Source organism: Micropterus dolomieu, linkage group LG14 (assembly GCF_021292245.1).
Source record: "Micropterus dolomieu isolate WLL.071019.BEF.003 ecotype Adirondacks linkage group LG14, ASM2129224v1, whole genome shotgun sequence".
NCBI lineage: Eukaryota > Metazoa > Chordata > Actinopteri > Centrarchiformes > Centrarchidae > Micropterus > Micropterus dolomieu.
In genome coordinates, this window is record NC_060163.1 from 12,963,440 (window position 1) to 12,982,874 (window position 19,435).

Consider the following 19,435-nt stretch of genomic DNA (forward strand, 5'->3'; position numbering starts at 1 on the left):
CCCCCCCCCCCCCCCCCCCCCCCCCCCCCCCCCACATCTTTAAAAGATGAGGTTGTGAGTCAGACAGGAAACCTTAATATATTGAATATTACTGTACCCTCCAGTCATTTATCTCTCTCACACAGTCATTTTCCTCTTTCCTTTCTTTAAGTTTTTCTTTCTTATCCCCCCCACCCCTCCTCACAGGAGGTGGATGCTCCAGACAGATGTTAAAGTGTTTGGTCTGGTCAGGCTTCACACGACGCAGGGCCACTCGCGACTCCCCAATGAACTCATTATGTGTCAGCTTGTCTTCGTCACACACGGACACCCTGGGAGTGAGAGACAGAATGGTGGGTGGGGGTAAAAAAAAATTAGAAATAGCGATAGACAAAGAATTAGAGAGGAAGAAGTATGAATAAGAATAAGAGATGTTTATTAATGAGGCAGAGAGTTAGGACATTTTACGTAGACAGAAGTAGTGTGCTTTTGCATGTGTGTGTGAGGGAGGGTGGTAGTCAAAGTACTTTACTTATTATGACTAATTTAATTAGGCCTAATGTTGTGGCAACATTTTAAGGAGGGAAGGAAATTGTTGACATAAACCTGACCTGAATTAAATAGCACACGGTCAGAAAAATCACCCTGCATAAATCTAGCATCTGTATACGCACATTGTACAAGTAATTACCATTTTCCCTCCCGGGAATTTTGTGTGAAAGTGCATCATGCAACATTAAGTCAATCCATATTAATGAATATGGCACATTTTTACACCTGCTATAACGTCACCTGAAATGTATAAGAGGGTGAGAGCAGCAGAGAGGAGTGAAGGAGATGGAGGGAGACAGCGTATGTGAAATCAAAATCCGCCGAGCGAGGAATGGAGTGACGTGGGTGAGAGGGAGAGATAAAAATGTAACAATTTATTTAAATATGTGTGTCTGTGTGTGTGCGAGGAGTCATTTATGCATGCAAATGTGCACTTCTATAGGCAGAAGTGAAAAATCAGTATGCTACAGGTCAATCTGCTGTTGGTGCCTTTTTTCTGTGCTTACATGTGAATGAAAGACATGCAATGAGGAGAAGAAAACTAAGAAAGCAACCTGTTAGAGGAGAAATCCAGATAGGAACGTGTTGCCTCCTAATTCCCAACCACAGGAATTAAATGTCGCAGTAACCTGCTGTACTGCAGAATTGTAGAGGGTATCTGGGGACATGAGATATGTGTTGGCATCCCCAGAGGTAATTTCTAGAGTAGAAGCTTATTAGCCAAAAGGAGCCCTGAACCCTTCAGAATCAAATGGCAGAAAAAAATAACAACGAATGAAAATGGAAGAAAGGAAACGACGGAAGGCAATAAAGAGAGATGAAGTCAGTGCGAGCTGAGATGTGAAAGACTAAGCGATAGATGGATGAGTAAAGGACAGCTGTGATGAAAAGGTCTTGATTGATGTCATTATAATGTGAGACGGATGTAAGGCTGCAGTTACACATTATGAGGTAACATGCATACACACATTACTGTCCCTATATGACAGCTCACATTTCCTACTACCAATACTAAACCAAATACTATCAAAAAGACCTCAAAATGTCAGTAAAGCAGTGTGATAAATGTAATCCAAACGCCAAATGTCAGACATGTGACTAAAAATGTTCACTGATACTAGATTCAGCTCTACTGCTACTGCAGGTAGATAAGGTGATGGATATTATTAAAGTCATGAATAAATAATGACACCTTTTATGCTGGCTTGAATGGAGGCTAATTTCTGCCAAGAAAAAATAAAAAGCTATAATAAATCAAATTGTCAAAAATTTTAAGTAAAATGTTGGAATTTCATAATTTTGAGTAAGTATAGAATATTACCATGATTACAAATACTTTTTATCATTTGGAACTTTTTCCTTAGAAAAATAATCAAGCTTTTCACTTAGATTTTTTTTTGCCTAAACATGAGTATTTTGATTTGTAACTGTTTTTAACTTCTTTTCTGGGCAGAAATTAAACTCCATAGACTCTGGTCCTTACTGTACAAGAGCTAATTGGCCAATAGCCTACAGATGGTTCTGAATTAAAAAAAGTATCATGACATCCCATAATCATAAGGCAATATAGATAAGTGCTACCTATGAATAGTACTGTATTGAACTGAATTGTAACTGTACTTCTAAGATCTGTAAGATAATATATACTAGAGAGCTAAAGGTTTTCCACTTTAGAAAAAGTAAGAGTTGTGTCCTTTTTCAAAATGTGGCACATCTTATGGTTTAAATGAGCTCTGGTCCAATGAAACTGCTGTCGGTTGAGAAATTGGAAAACCTCTTTTCTGTGATACATTTCTTTCTGTATTGAAAATGATGAGTAAAAAAAGTCCCTCGTAGATACACAATGGACGTAGCCTATCATTTGACCTTTACCCTGTGCTAAGAAAAAACACACTACTAGACAAAATGCAAACTGTTTAGGGTTGAGTTAATCCTTTAAAACTTTAAACATATTATTGTTTAAATAGATCTATTAAATAAGCAAGATTTACATGGTGGTACAAAAGTGACTGAATTCCTTCTCTGAATAAAATTACTTTCAAACGACATCAACATGTTTGTATGTTCCTGATCTTTAAACGCCTCTGCTGAATTAACACAGTGTCGTGGGCCAGTTGTAGGACCAGTTTTTCTAATTTCCCCCGAGAGATCAACCGTTGATCCTATTTAAATCCCACTCCTACGTGTGCTGTGGCAAAGTTTTAGTCACAGACAGAGACAATTCTCAGCTTTTGTCACCTCTGGAGGGGGGTCAATGAAATTAAAACACCCCGCGGTGTTTAGTCTGACCTCAATCTGTCACTGCAATACTGCAAGACAGAAAGAAAGACAATAAGAGAGGCATGAATCAGAAGGAGTGAGGGGGGATCTTTTCTGATCCTATTGGACAGGAGAGATGTGAGGACAGTGAGGAACGAAGGTGAGGCGACAGAGGAGAATCAAAGGATCAGCGCAGATAGAGGGAGAGAGGCAACACACTGAAATAGAGATAGAATAAAGGTCTATTAACCAAGAGCAAAAGACTCTGTGATTGATGTAGATAAGAAATCCTTTACAAGCAAGAGACAGCTTTCTGAACAGAGAGGCAGGAAGTGACGGAGACAGAAATAGCAAGAAAGCCACTGAAACAAACATTTACCGGAGTGTTTTGCGGTACATGTCTTCCTCTGTGATTCCACAGTAGGTGAGGGTCTCGTTCCACACGGGGTTCAGTGTGTTGCGAACAGTCTTGGTTTTCAGTTTATTGGCCTGCCCATCACAGCAGAGAGGAGAGGAAAAAAATCATGTTACTCAAAGCTTTTTCTCACACCTGTAAACAGCAAACAACCTCATCAGGAAAACAGGTTCTTACTGGCTACAAGGTCATTATGTTTTAGTGCAGATTTAAATGTGGACTCAAAACAGGGAACTGAAGGTCTTTTGTTGAAAAACGCAGGGACAAAACTATGTTAATAAAGTCAGACCTTGCAGGCTCCCGGCAGCAGGTGCAGCTTGACGTAAGGATCAGCTAAACCGTTGAAATCCATCGGTTTCAGACCCTAATAGAGACACAGAGAGAGAGGATTTGAGGGAGAGATGTAAAAGTGGTGGAGAACATTGTGCAAACTGCCAACACCAGTAATGAATTGTTAAACCATTACCTGACTGAGAGGTGAGGGGTTCATTTGCAAATTGAATCTGTGGCTTTTAATTTGACAGATAGTTTCAGTTGGCCAGCCACACAGTGCAGAGGCCATGCTGCCCGTTAAAAAACGATGTTAAAACTGAATTCTTCTGCTACACAATGATAATAAGATGTTTAAGGTATGCAGCTCTGTGAGGCTGTACTTGCACAAAGGTGCGTTCAGATAAATGCTAACGCAGGGCTCTCAAGTTTTATCAAAAGTTTGGAGTGAGATAACACGTGTTCGAGGAGGAGCCACTCAAATATTTGCAGCTGCGGCCCCTCAGCCCCAGCCAATTTTGCCAAGTTTTTACTAGCAGTTCAATTTTACCTATAGTTCATAATTGACCCGAATAAATAGAAATTATAACAATAGCTAAATATGATAAAAGAATATTTAAATATATATACTTACATTTCAAAAATACAAATGTATCAAAAATAAAAAGATATTTGGCCCCAAACGAGCCTACTGAACAGCAGTGCTGTACACATAGGACTACAGTAGAACGGCAGAACTTGTCCTACGCATGTAAGCCAAGCTGCGTGTGTGTGAGTAGGCTACAAATTTCAGCTTATGAATGGTGTTGCACATTGCACATTTTAATGCCTTGATGACTGTGGGAGGGGGCTCCCACTTAAAGCACTGTGGCTTAAGGCCAGTCATTTTCACCATCATGATGGATGATAGCTTTCCGTCCAGAGCCCAAATATAGAAAAATATCTCTAGTCTTTTCCTTAGTTTCAGGTAGCCAAAGCTAAGCCCAGTGGTGGACACTAACAAAGTAGTACTGTACTTAAAGCCCCCCTCCAGTGTATTTTGACATTTCTATGATATTTCATATTTTTTTCATTTCCTTACAATGTTAATTACCCACATTTTTTGACAAATGGCTTAATTTTGTGCTCAAAGTTTACAAGTTGCTTAGTTGTTAAAACGGGATTGTGACGTATGACTATAGTAATTCCATAAGTCATACATCATTCTCCAAGCTTGCGCAGGCGCATTGTCACGCCTCGTTAAGTCAGCGCGTCAAACCCATAAACATTGTTGTGAGCTCGCTAACTAATTTATCATGTGATTTACTTTGTGTCTGATTGTTGGTTGATCATTCTAGTTAGCTAAGTTAACTAAGTTGTAGTTAGCTGGTTGTAGTTAGCTAGCATAGTTATTGCAGAATGTTAGCTAACAGAGGGTCTTCATTTATTTTTTTATTTTCCTCCTCTTGGTTTAGTGTGCTGTTCATTTTCATTATGGCATTTGTGTGTGCGGTGAAGACGCGTCGCACTTTCACCTGCCACCGTCTTTTATACAGTCTGCAACATGCATTTTACTGATGGCCGTTTTACCAATGCAGCGGCGGAGGCAACGGTATCAGAAGTCTTTACATAAAGTTCAACAGAGTAATAGACCCCCCACCCCCGCGGTAAAGTAAGAGCACCATAAAACGTAGTGGGAGTTATCGTGTGCAGTGCGTGACAAGACCATCGACTGTATGATTGATAACAGCTGATCTGCGCACATTAGTTTCTATCATGGGTAAGTAATAGCTACTCCTGCCAGACAGTGAAGTGTACTAAACTTTACAGTGTAGTGATGTTAACACATAGACTGTATATAAAAAGTGCTAACACAGCATATCATTAGCGAACACTCCAGCCGGTCAGTTTTTGGTTGTCATGGTAATGTATTATGTCCGACTATTAACCACACCCCCATTCTCTGTTTGAGAAAGAACGTTAACCAAAAACGGCAGTTAAAACTGGCTGGAGGGGCTTTAAGTACACAAGGTAATTGTTCTGAACTTCAGTATTTTCTTTTCATGCCACTTTCTACGTCTACTTCACTACATCTTGAAGGGAAATGCTGCTCTTGCTATCTTTGATCACAGCTTATGGATCACAGGCAAGAGATTTTGTCCAGGAATCGTAAAATCCAAACGCTAAAAAAACCAAAAAAAACTTTCTGAAATGCGTGTGTCTCACCGTGAATGCGTGAGACTTGAGAGCCCTGCTAACGTCAGCATGCTAACATGCTCACAATGACAATGCTAACATGTCGATATAGCAAGTATAATGTTGCCATGCATTCACTATCTTAATTTAACGTGTTAGCACATTGGTGACATTTAGTAATTAGCACTTAACACAACAGTTGTGTCATGGTGGAACTAGAGGAAAAGTCAGTACAAACTTTTATCCCAATCCATCCAATATTTGTTGAGTTGGACTGACCGACAGACATTGCAATGCCTAGAGCCACAACACTAGCATGGCTAAAAACAGAGTTGTTTCTTTGGCTTATGAAAAATGACTGAAGAGCTTTTTGTGTCACTGGCAGAACGTACAAATATTACTGGTTCAAATGTAAATAAAAAATAGTTTTAAGTGGAATTGACGTGCTTTTGCTACACCTGTCTTAGCTCCAGTGGAGTTTTCAGAGGACAGGGTTTTGCCTACCTTTGCTCTCAGGACTGTGCAGCGTAAGGAGCTGGTGGCTCTCTCATACAGTAGGTCAAACTCTAACGTCCCCAAGGAGGCTGGAAGACAGTTGATGAAAAAGGGCCAATTACTTTGGTAATTGCTTTTCAGCTGGTGATTTTATTAAAATGATGGCAGGAGGAAATACAAGTATGGACTGTCAGGAAAAAAAAGATTGTCATTTCAGCTGACAAAGTCAACGGTCATTTACTTTTGTTTACCTCTCTGTGAAGTCAAAGACCCATTGTTTCAAACACTTTCTGTGATCTGCATATGTGCTATGCGAGAACATCCACAATCCCAAATCCACATCTGTGTTGAGATAATTTATATTCGCTGGCTCAAGTAGCTGTAATAAAAGCAGGTCAGTACTTTCAGGTGACTCACTGTTATCATCGCTGTCACAGCTGTCGATCTCGATGGAGGTGTCCATGCTGCTCATGGCTGACAGTGAGCCCCCTCCGCCCGCCACCCCTGGTAACAGTGGTGACAACAGGCTGCTGCTCCCTCCTCCACTAACGGCCCCACCTCCTTGGCCTACGCCGCCAGGGCTGAGGGCAGCGGGAGCTGCCACCTGATTGGGTGAGAGCGGTTCAGAAAAGGAGGAAGTGGGCGAGAGGCGAGGGAAGTAGGCAGAGATTTGACGGATAGGGCGGATGGGGCCCGGACATACATCGATGGCCATGTGCTCCTGGATGGAGATGGCTAAACTTTTTCCTTTTCGTACAGTCATAGAGCTACAGGGACAGAGACAGAGATGAATGGAAGAAAAGTTAATTCATATCACTTTTCAGCAATACAACAACCAAAATTGCCGAAGCAAGAGCGATGACACAGATACACAGATACAACCTCTGCTATTGGGCACAAAACAAGGTGAGTTTAGTAAGATGGGAAGTGATAAATAAGTTTGTTTCCCTGCTTCTGGCCATCTCTGAGATAACATCAAACCTGATAGCGAGTTTCTCATTTGCCATTTACTCGAAGAAGGCGAAGAACTTGTGACAGGAAGCATTTATCTGTAAACCTACTTCAACATAATTAGAACTCTTAAAAAGAAAAACATTACTCATAAGATGACAAAAATACAGCAGAGGATGTGCACAAATTTGCATTTCAATTGAAAATGTCTGAATAAAATCAAGCCTTGAGGGAGGAAAACGGATAATGGACAATAGGGGTCTCCCCCGAATCCTAATCATGCTTGATGAAATTGCAGTATGTGTGAGCCGCAGAGGCACGCATTTTATTTAAAGTGCTTGACAATCCTCTATAGACAGACAGGTAATTACAGGATGAATTCTTTACAGGCTAAAATGCACTTCAGTGTATTCGGATGGAGTCCTGATGATTATATAAAGTTGTGTTAGCAGGGAGTGGAGTTGACCACAAGGCTGATGTGTCTGCTCTCTTCCCGAAATAAAAAAGAGGGGGGTGGATTACAAATATCTCACAGCTTTTGTTTTCTAAAGACAGCAGACCTTGAGGGGGCGTTCTGTCCTCAATACTGAACAGATCCCCCCATGGACTACCTTCTGCTCTCTCTGCTCTAATCGATTGAAATTGAGATGTGAATATTTGCACTGTGAGTATTTGCACTTCTGCTGTGTTGTTGAATGTCTGTGAAGTTTAGAAATATCAAAATATCAGGAGAATCTCGGGACTCAGAAAGAAAGGTTTAAAGAAATAGGAGTAGTGGTGTTGACTTTATTCTGGTGACTGCAGGACCTGAAACTAACAAACAGAAGTATGTGTAAAATCAGGAATGTGGCTTTTTCAGGGTCCTTTTTTGCAGTGAATATGGGGGTGGATGATCTCAAACCAGCATCCATAGGGTTGTCAAAACTACCCTTATTCCTAATTTTTCAGCTCACCTCTGTGTGTGGGTTCAAAACAGAGTCATTTCAAACCCTTCAGTCATCAGGATAAAGTCAATATGACCAATAACGCTGTGGCAGAAACTGGCTCTATAATTGTTGCCTCTGACTGTTGACCTTCAGCAGAATCACAGGCAGCGAGGGTCATTTGTCATGTATGCTCCAGTCTCTCTGCTGTGAGCACAACAGCGGGTGATACACGACACAGATAGTCCAGGTTTTCCTTGGCTGGAGATGAAACAAACATCTAAAACACCCTGCTGTGTGCCAGCCTGCAAACTTCCGCAAGTCGGCTGACTGAAAGGACTTGGACAAGTCCACTGGCTCTGGAATGAGAAGTGATGGGACATCTTGTCTTTGAGAAATTAGCAGCAGCCATTTTGGTGCCACTAAGGACCACATATGCACAAATGAACTGACGTCTGAAGCTGAACAACTGGTCAGAGTTAATCACCGCTCAATTGAGTAGCACAGAGATAAACTCCTGCCCTTCAGGACAATATGCTGTCTTTCAAATCTGAGCTGGATGAATGTAGAGAGAAGATAACCCAGTGCTTATCACAGCTACCATATATCACTTCAGCCTGGCAAAGCAATAAAACAACAGTGAAGCCACCCACTCGTGAAAATAATCTTAAAGTAAGTAGATTGAAGACAGTAGGGAGAAGGTGAAAACAAGTTAATGAAACTCTCTGATGATCAAAATGATTATGGCCAGAATTGATTAAAAGATGAATTAACTTGATGAAGTGGATAATAATGATTAATGTTCTCATAAGTAATATATAATCCCTCAAAGCATACACACACACATATGACAATACATTCGCGCATGCAAGCCAGCAAACAAAGCTGCTGATACACTTTCTTTCAGATCATTAATCCATCTCTCCGCCCGCAAACACACACACACACACACACACACACACACACACACTACATGCAGCCATTGGAGGCTTGTGAGCAAGAGTTTGTTGATATAATGCACACAGTCAGTCGCCTCCCGGTCCCGGCAGATGTGGCCCTAAGCTGGAGCAGCCCGAGCACCACCAGCACACGTACAGCCAGGAGGACTGCTGGCTTGCAGCTCGCGGGGAAGCAGAAGCTCACGGGGAGCTCATGATTGATCGCTTTCATGCTGCCAGCTGGAATCTCTCTCTCATCTTCTCTTTTCATCATCATCTTGTTGCGCAGAAGTGAGGCAATGCACCCTCACAATAAAACCGCGCAGATTTCACTGACTTTTCTGGTGCCAAATCTAGTTCACATACATGACTCTTGGCATTGGAGCACATGGCCGAACAACTTTACATAATTCCTATAAGCCACAAGACAATGGCCCAAGATGTCTGCAGAAGCTACATACAGTTAGCCCTGTGGCTTTTAGTTATGCAACCAGATACAGTACAGCATATCATTCCACCTTGTACATATGTGTGAGGTTACATAGGTTTCCAGTTGCGTGAGGGAGGAACAAAGCTGCCATCAGTCAGTGTACAGGAATATCTTTGGGCAACATGCGACCACCCCTCCTCCTCTTTCAGCTCCTTCACTTTAAATTAGAGTCACATCGCAGCATGGGCGCTCTCTTTCTCAACCCCCCTCCTCTAAATTCCCATCTCCATCTCCACCTCTTCACTTCTTCTCGCCTCTTTATCTCTGTCATTATCTCTCTGTCAGTCTTTCCCAGACACCATTATTCCACCTGTAGGTATGTGAGGATGTCTCTCTCCCTCTCTCTTGGTTGGATTTCTTCTTCTCTTGTGTCCTACATACAATGGGCCCCTGCGGCAGGCTCCGTTCACCTTTAAATAACAAGCTTCTGGCTGACAGGCAGATGGTACAATACAGTGGCGCACACTGTACTTACTCATTAGAGCTTGACAATGGACACATCATTCGTTACCTAACAACTGTGACAGCGAGCACTTGTCAATTAGAGCCAAGTTATTTTCAAGCAGCCAGGGATGAGTGAACTTCAGTGTGTGTGAGTGACAGTGTGTGAGCCTCACATGTCTGTGTGTGTTGGTATGTGTGAAAGAAAAGTGAAGGAGCGGGTAAAAAACAGACTGCCACATGTTGCACCTGTCCTCCGTGTGAGGATGATGCAGAATAAATGTGCCCGTCTCTCAGTCTGGCTTCTGCTGCATCAGTTTGTATCCTCCCATGCATGAGTTTACGAGACAAAACAACACATACAGGAACCAAACACACAAGTAAAGTGAAGATATAATGATGGTGATAGAGGGAGAAGGAAAGATAAAACATTTTTAAAGAAGAGGTGAGAAACATAAAGGTGTATCTCATGCAGAAAAAAAAGGGTAAACATTTAAATCACAAAAGAACTGTCTGCAATTCAGAATAAACAAATAAAGACGTTAACTTACCTCAGTGATAGTGCAATTGTGAAACTCCTCATAAAAAAATAGGGGATTCCAGTGCAGAGAGGAAAGGGAGACTAACTAACAGGTGGCGAAGAGAGGAGCAGAAACTAGAGAGTGAGGGGAGAGAGAAAGAGAGACAGAGAGAGGGAGAGGGGGACTGAGTGAGCCCTACGTGTATCATTAAAAATTAAATGCATGAATAGTTCAAGTTGAGATGAAAACGAGGAGCAGAGGGGAGAGAGGAGAGCGGCATGCTGGAGGAGCAAGATGTGGAGGAGGATGGAGGGAGTCAAGAGGAAGAGAGAGAGGCAGTGGGGAGTTCTTCCTTGACATTCTGTTGTGCATGTGACTGTTTCGCCTGACTCCCGCTTGCATCCCCCCAACATCACCCCCACACACACAAACACACGCACGCACGCACGCACACAAACATTTTTTTAGTTTTTGTCCTAGAAGACTTAAACTAACCTTAAAGGATAATGCTGATGATATTCTACATTTATCAGAAACGTTTTAGATTACAGCCCACAAGGTATAGCACAATCCTTCCCAATTTACAGAGTACCAGTACAGTACATATAAATACATGTAGGCACAAGAAAACAAGATGTGAACTTTGAGAATAAGATGGTCACAATGTGGAAACTTTAATTAATACTCTTGATATTTCACGGATACTTATTATGTTTTACAGTTGTACCGTAATCTAAAGCGTCACCCATTTTTCTTATTGTCAACAAATCCCATAAAAAGGGAAACACCAACAAAGGATTTAAAATATTGCCTGATAAGCCGAAATAAAATCTGATATCTACACAAATGGAATCAGTTCAGCTAATACACTGGCTGTTTATACCTGACTTCATTCACTACAAATACATAACACAACAGCAGTAGCTAATTAGGTTATAATGGTGTGACAGGGAGTAGAAATGCCTAAAATTCAGTAATAAAAACTAAAATTAACGCAAAAATGTTTTCCGAGGTGGAAAAGTTTGTTCATCGTTTAACGCCAAATGCGACAAAGTGTGATTGGAAACTGACTTAAAGAATAAATCAATATAAAAACTACACCAAAATAAATGTGACTTAAATGTCCACTGAGAGACAAAAAATGGCGGCAAATGAAAACATCAGATCTGTGTGGACCGATGAGCAGACTTTAACTTTCCTCTAAATAACAAACGAAACAAACATAAATCATCTTATCTTAATGATGTCCCACCATTTGACTCTTATAATTACATCTTACTGGAGCATTAGTTTCACCTATTGCTTTTCTCCATAAACCAACTCCCAATATGCATAACAGCAGATGGAAATGGACGTTTTCCTTTTCTGAAAGTTTGGATGGCTTATATGGCCAGTGGGTGTAACAATCTTGGAATAATGCGTGAACAAGTTAGATTGTTCTTACCAATCTGCCAGAATTGCATGAACGCAAAATTAGACCTTTTATTGAAAAAAATGACTTCCTGAAGTCTTCAAAGAAGCTGCCAGTTTTGGTGCCATCGTTTATGGGGACTAAAACCTGTGCTCACCTGCTGTCAGGCAGCCGGCGCTCTAGCTGGACAGGCTGCAAAAAGGTGATGAGTGGGTGAATAAACTGGTACACCCCATAACTCCCCATTACTATGGAATTCTAATTGCACATTGGACCAACCCTCTGCGCTCAATTAACGTTCAATGACAACATTAAGTGCCACTGCAGGTAGTAATGTTCCCCACATAGGCTACTATACGTGGGTAAGATAAACAGACATTCATGCAGGAGATCTATGCAATCTTGACATTCTTGTGTAGGACAGCCGGCCTGTTTTTACATTTGTCCTTAATGTACAGATTAAACAAACATGGTACAATGTGTTAATAAGACAGAATTCCTTCAATTTTGGACAGCCCCATGGTTAGCTGTCTCCCCCAGCTTCCAGTCTTGGCTCTAGATTTGTACTTAATATACATACATGAGAGTGGCATTAGCCTTCTCATGTAAGAAAGCAAATCATCATATTTCCCAAAATATTCAAACATTCCTCAACCATGTTACATTAACCCTAAGCTTCACCAAAATGGTGAAAAGTCTTTACCCTAAAATCCAAAGGTTTATCTTGGATGAACCTGGTTTGTTTCTCCAAATGAGAAATCAGTCCTCATAGTGTGGGTGATACACGGTGTGCACACACAGCTTCTCTTATTGAATGCAGGTTTTGTATTTATTTCAAGGATAACTCCAAACTAATACTCTGTGTCTCTCTCTCAAACACACACACACACACAGTCTCTATGGTCTCTTCAGTCTCAGTTCCTCTATATAATTAAGCTAATGGTTCTTGAGTCAGTGATAGACAAGGGGAAACATACTATTTCCCCCTTGGGTCTATTGAAGGGACAAAATTGGTGTTCTCTCTGTGTCACGGTCTCTTTTTATCTGACTTGTCTCTATCTCTCTTATTTATTGCTTCTTTCTTTCAGTTTCAAGTCCACACAGTCTCTGAAACTCTCCGTCTATCAAAGAGAGGAGCGGGAAAGCTGTCACATAGCACAGGCTGTTGAATAGACTTACTGGTGGGGTTTTTTGGTGTTATCTTTTTGATAATAAAATTGCATGATGTCTTTATCCAGTGGTGTTGTTCATGTCTCTGTCCTTTCTTATCTCATGCCCCCTCTCCAGGTCTCTCTGTCTCTCTGGTTCACACACACACACACACACACACACACACACACACACACACCCTCATGTATGTGTTGGTTCCATTAAAATAATGCCATGGCACAGACAAGCATGAATGCATTAACACGGTAATATAACAAACACAAGCCTCAAGATAAAGATGACTCCCACTCATTCATGCAAACAGCTCATGCCACACACACACACACACACACACACACACGAACACTGCAATTGAGAGCCACTGCTCTGCCAACTCCGTCAAAAGATCCCAATCCCTGTATCAAATTTTTTCAGCTTTAGTCCACTTCCCTTCCTCTTCCCTCCTCCTCTTCATATCTCCATACCCTCCTGTCGCCTGTTTATGAGAACTGAAAATCTCCTCATTATAAATGCATAGTCTTTATGAGCTCTCTCCACACCAATTATGTCAGGGACGGGTGCTAGTGCTTTAATAAAAAAACGGCTGACCAAGTCTACAATGGCTCTGACAAGAACGAATGACATCAGCGAAGCAGTCAACCTGTTTGCACTCAAATAAACACTGACAGGAATGGTTTCCCAAACCAATTATAAAATGGGAGTCACTTACTGGACAACTAGACAATTTATGGAATATGTTACAACAATAAATAAATGGTGCAATGTGATATATTCTTACATATAACCAATTTTATACAGATTTCAGACATACTTTAATTTTATTATACTGTTTGCTTTGTATGGGTTGGTTAAGGACCCTACATATACGGTATCATTATTTAATGGAATTATATTTAATAATAAAATAAATTTTACACATTTCTGCAATAGTGTCAGCAGCCATCTCATTTTCAACTGCTTTCCTTTGGCAAGACCAAATACAAACATACAGTAAGAAACTACAAAAACACCAACATAAACATAAACATCATGCACAAATCATGCTGAGCAACATGAAGCAAGACAACATAGATGAAATATTATTAATTATTAACAAAAATATCCACTATACGGAGTAGCCATGCAAAGCTGTATGAAACAACAGAACAATAAATACTGTTAATATTAGCCAAACCGCCCCTCAAAGCCAAGCACAGGAACTACATACAGTATTTAGTTGAGTGCAGTCCCTGCAGTTTGGTTAGCTGGTGAGATGGCCTTAGCTGAAACTGAATAAACTCACTTTTTCATGTTCATCGTCATTTTTGACTCTCCATCATCTCAGTAATTGAGTTGGTTACCACATAAGACATTAGCTACATCTTAAATCATAAGCAGAGTAGCAGCTAAAAGAATTTGTGTGATTTCATGTGGGTAGACTGAATTTGAATCACATACTTATTCAAGTGTATTAAGTGTGGGGTATAATCATTACAATGATTAAACTAGCTCATGAGTTCAAATAGACAAGAAAGCTGAAGATTTTATTTGTAGTTTTCCCTGCGCCATTTAGATTGTCCAAACCGTGAGTGCAGTATCTAAATTTATTTAAGGTTTATTTATTTAAGGTTCTAAGCAAGGTCTGTGACAATGAGTAATAGTCAGCAAAAAAAGGGCACAACGTCGCTGTTTCTGTAGTTACTGCTTTCTGGCTTTGTTTGCAAGGCAGCAAACACAGGCAGCATTAGATAAGATAAGATAAGATGTAGGCTAGATAAAGTAAAACATTAAAAAAACAATAGGCTATTAAACACATAAGCCATGCAGCACAATGTCAAAAGACACAACTGTAAAAATATTAAAATCACATTTTTAATAAATTATTATAATTTGTTAATAAAATACTAATACTAAATACTAATAAATACGACAATATCATGTCATCTGGTAACAGGCATAGGACATGAGATAATTTAGCAGCAAGTTAGCAAAATAATGATAATTGATAGCAAATTTGTTTTGTGAGTTAGTAGTGTTCACATGTCTTTGGGAGCTGTTTTTTAAAAACTTTGTGGGAAGGTGTTCTTATTTCTTATTTCCAGTGGTAGTGGTAGTATATGTATATGTATATGTGTGCTACATACTCAAAATACATGTATAATAATTAACTTGTGTAAAAGCTGACATAATATATAACAAAATACAAAAAGACAGGACAGGATGTTCCTATTTTACAGAGCATGTGATTCCTTTTTTATGGGAGTAAAATCCTGTTTTCTCTCGACTCTTAGCCATGTGTCTTCAAGGTCGTCATGTACCGGAAAGAAAAGCACTCTGCTACACTGCTTCTTCAGTATTGCCACTCATTGATATGAGTTCCCCTGATATATTGCATGACTCACAGGTCCATAAACGTGTGAAATGGAAATGCTAGCACACTTTTATGTTAGAAATGAAAAGAGAAGAGCCTGATAACAACACTGAATAAAGAAATGCAGCAGTTGTTGAGATACCAGGAGTGCAAGAGAACGGAGAGCAACAGATTCACTAGCACGGACCCCACCATCAATATATATGTATGATTTATTGATGAAACAGAAGATTATGTGCGAGGCTTGGGCTTGCTGTACAGCTTTGTTTTGGGGGAAGCTTTTGTGGGAAATCTGCAGTAACACCAACAACGGACCCTGTCATAACCCAATGGAGAGGAAGAAGGAGCTGAGGAAACAAGATGGATGGGGGGGGGGGGGGGGGGGGGGGGGGCAGATAGCTTCAATAGGAGAGGAAACCGCATTAGTAACAAATATTAAAGTTGTAAAAGAGGTTGTCTGCAAATACTGACTCTAGAACAGTAGTGTTCATGCATTTTATTTATTTGTAGAGTAATTAAACAGCCTCACAAAAGTGGATTGCTGACATTTCCAAAAAAAATAGTAGAGGGAGAATGTCAGCAGCAGAGTTAGGTGATTAAAACCATTCAACCAAACACTGCACACAATTTGTATCACTTGAGACGATCTAGATAGCATGTAGATGAAGGATCAACATCAGACAATACACAATGAAGTCCTGACTACCTAAGGAACTGTCTTTGAAGGGTTTATTATTTTAATCTTATGACTGGATAATCCATAAAGAACCAAAGGTAGCGCACTATGGAGGGTGAAAAATATACACTTTTGTATAAAACAATAAATGGAAAGAGTACAATGTTTTAGCCTCAAGCACGTGCTTCTCTGAAATAAAAATCAAAATGAGTTTCATATTATATTACTGCATATGTGCCTTTGCTCACTGCATATCATCCTGGGTGCTGTCCCAGTTGTCTTTTCTATTTTTGCAACTCCCCTATAAAGCTTTACATCTAGAGACATGAGAGTCTCTGACTAACAGAGACATTATTAGATGTCCACTCATGCAGGTGCAAATTGGTTCCGGTGGAAAGACAGGAACAAACATAAAACTCATCTTAAAGCTGTTTCATTTAAAGCTGTGTTTGAATGAGGAAAACATGCTGCGTGATGATAAACACACAGACACTGACGAGATGTTTGACGGCACAGTCACTCAGCGAGTGGCCTTGGTTGCTATATGGAGAGGAGCTGCTGGAACAGTCATGGAGGGCAGAGAACAAGTTTACATGAGTGCATGACCGGCTGTGATGTGTGCAGATGAGTGTGCAGCAGCTTCTGAACCCTGCCACCTAATGTGCAGATCCACACAGCAGGCACGTTCGTGTGTCATTGTACCTACATTTGCACATGATAAAGGGATGTGGGTAGTATGTTTATGCATGCAGTGTGTGTGTCTCTGTGCATGTGTAAAAAGCTTCCTCTGGTGCTGCTATAATCGTGTAGCTGCCTAAAACTGTGCGGGGAATAGAGCAGACAATTAATACAATCATGTACAGTAATATCTTGTGTGCAAGAGAAGAAAGCCTCGCCCGTTTCTTTAGGACTGATTAAATAAAGTGTTATATTGCAAAGAAAATCAATATAATGGAGATCTGTAATATACACGCTATGCTATCTGTGACAGTCGCAGGCGTTTGTGGAAAAAGCAGGAATTAACATAACTTCACAGGTTGTTTCAGCTCACTAATTTTCTTATTGAACTAAATGAGGAAATTACTGAGGAGAGGAAGCAATTACAGATTATTGCCACTGGACTATGGCTCCTCACCTTCCCCAAATGACTGGAGTTCAAACCATTACGGTCAGACTCTGAATTTAGATTGTTATATATCACCATAACTGTGCATTTAATGGTGTAAAACACAACTTGGAGATCAGACTTTGGAAGCGTCACAAGCAAATGCTGATATGGGTTTTTTATGTAAGGAAATATAAACCATAATCATACTGACACTCTAAAAGAGAATAAAAAATTTTTTGGACGTATTTGTGAGAACACCCTCTGCGTGGGCGTTTCCCATGTTAGCGGATGTCTGATATTTGAGGGCCAGCATTGTTCGGAGGTGTGCCTATGGGGTTCACTATAGACTGAAGCAAGTCCGTTTTCCTGGCTCAAAATTAGTAAGAGGTAGTGTGTACGCCTGCGTGTGTACCGTGCCTTCAACTGGTACATTTTAAATGTTCTAATAATTGTATGATTAAAGAAATTAAGCATATTTGATTGAAAATATAAAGGTGTCGTGTTCATCAGTGTCAACACATCAGCGTACTGCAGTTACAAATGACAGAAATCCTCCGAAAACATTAAAAATTATTTATATAAAACAGTTTCAAAAAGGTAAGAACTGCTCAAAACTCAGCGACATATTGAACCTGTGATATTCATATTTGTTAAAAAGCAAAGATAATTGTTCAAAATATTATCATCATATTCATTTAAAAATATACTGTATATTCAGCTAATTTCATCCACAGCCTAGATGTTTTTATTCACATGGCCTCAAGATGCAGTTGTGGTGGTGTCAGTGCCATGCTCTGTTCAAATCTAAGTGTAGTGGCTGTGGTAATAAAACCCTAGAAAATGAATATTTACAGTAGTATTATATTGTATTTTGCACATCAGTTTTGATATTTATATATATGTTGAGTTTTTAACCCCTTGACGCCGATTGTTGCGAATTCGCATCATACCTCTTCCTTGCAGACTACAAGCCAAGATAGCACATGGATTCTCCCAATGCCTGTTGGTGCATATTCAATATGCACCTAGGAACCTTTTGCAAGCCCTGGTTTCTCGTTTATGCCTGTTGTCGCTAATTTGCATCATACCTACACATACCTGAATTTATATCTTTTCAATGTTATATAGAAAAATTTACAATTTTCACTTAATTTAACATCACCTTGAAAGCAAATGAAAACACAAATAATTTTTATAATTTTTTTATTGTAAAAAAATTCAGGCGTTAAGGGGTTAAATTCCTGTATCATTTAAGTCTACAGTTTTGCATACATTCGCTTACTAAATGCAAGCTGACAAGCTGTTATGTCAGCAATGTTTAAATCTGTGGCTAAAGTGTAAAGTGCTGAAATGTTCCCTGAAAATGGGAGCAAGGCATCAACTTGCCTTCTTTTTTTTCTCACAAAAGTGCATACATACAGCCTCAGGTGATGTGCAGCCAGCCACATTCAAAACTGAATTCTATTAAAAGTACATTGATATACAAAAAGGCTTGAAAGGGCATTTGAAAATGAAGATTTCCTTAGTCTGATGGTTGGTTTGCAGTTTTTACATAGTCATTGTACAGTAGGACTGCTTGGGTATATAAGAAAAATGTGTTTAATTTAATATTTTGTACAAAAAGTACTTTGCTGTCGCAGCCAAACAGCCTCTCAGACTGAGGCAGTCAGTAGTTGAGGCTGTATCATTTCACAGGGAACTAAAAAGTGAAAATTGATTCAAAACTTCAGTTGAAGTGTTCATGGCCAAACACAAGGTTTTATTAGCTTTTCAGCAGTGTGAAAAATACAGTCACAGCTAACCGCGTGTATGCTAATGACAGTAAATCACAGTGCCATCCACAGCAATCACATTGGTGACAATATGTTATCTGACCAATTTGCAATTTTTATCAGGAGATTAAAAATAATTTATAACAAGGGACTTGAACAGATTTCTGTTTGAAGCTCTAATTAGAGGGTGACTTCTGATTAAATGAATTTTATATGGAAGTATGAGGCACATGCTAATTTTAGACTGAGCTGGTGACAGACAGGCTGCAAAGTAACAAACTCAAAACAAGGCCTCAATATAATTATGTAAAACTTGATTAATAAACATTTACAAAATTTTGACATGAGATGTTCAGCTTTTTCATAATTATTTGGCTGCTTTATTACATGACATAAGCTTGGGGCTGTAATCAGCAAGTCTGTTGAAGTGTTTGAAAGTGCAGTGTTAATGAATTATGACTTTGAGCAAAAGAAAGAAATGGAAAATAGAAGGAGAGGCTGCAGAAAGACAAAAAATGGGGGGGGGGGGGGGGGGGGGG

General features: G+C 39.9%; 1 protein-coding gene and 1 long non-coding RNA gene across 4 annotated transcripts in view; one reads left to right on the plus strand and one right to left on the minus strand.

Moving 5' to 3' along the window:
* Positions 1-19,435, minus strand: part of LOC123983316 (double C2-like domain-containing protein alpha) — a 47,625-nt gene that overhangs the window by 14,447 nt on the left and 13,743 nt on the right. The window contains exons 2-7 of one of the 3 annotated variants that reach the window (XM_046069538.1): positions 6,849-6,912; positions 6,563-6,749; positions 6,155-6,234; positions 3,495-3,569; positions 3,170-3,279; positions 185-311 (exon numbers count right to left, since the gene is read on the minus strand). In XM_046069538.1, the coding sequence (XP_045925494.1) occupies positions 185-311; positions 3,170-3,279; positions 3,495-3,569; positions 6,155-6,234; positions 6,563-6,749; positions 6,849-6,908 (639 nt within the window). In that variant the 5' untranslated portion in view covers positions 6,909-6,912. Of the gene's footprint in view, positions 1-184; positions 312-3,169; positions 3,280-3,494; positions 3,570-6,154; positions 6,235-6,562; positions 6,980-19,435 lie in introns of those variants that run through there. The other 2 variants (XM_046069536.1, XM_046069537.1) reach the window with 2 other exon arrangements.
* LOC123983319 lies at positions 5,288-13,028 on the plus strand. The gene is made up of 3 exons (XR_006828168.1): positions 5,288-6,271; positions 6,583-7,051; positions 12,909-13,028. It is a non-coding gene; the product is annotated as an uncharacterized LOC123983319 (long non-coding RNA).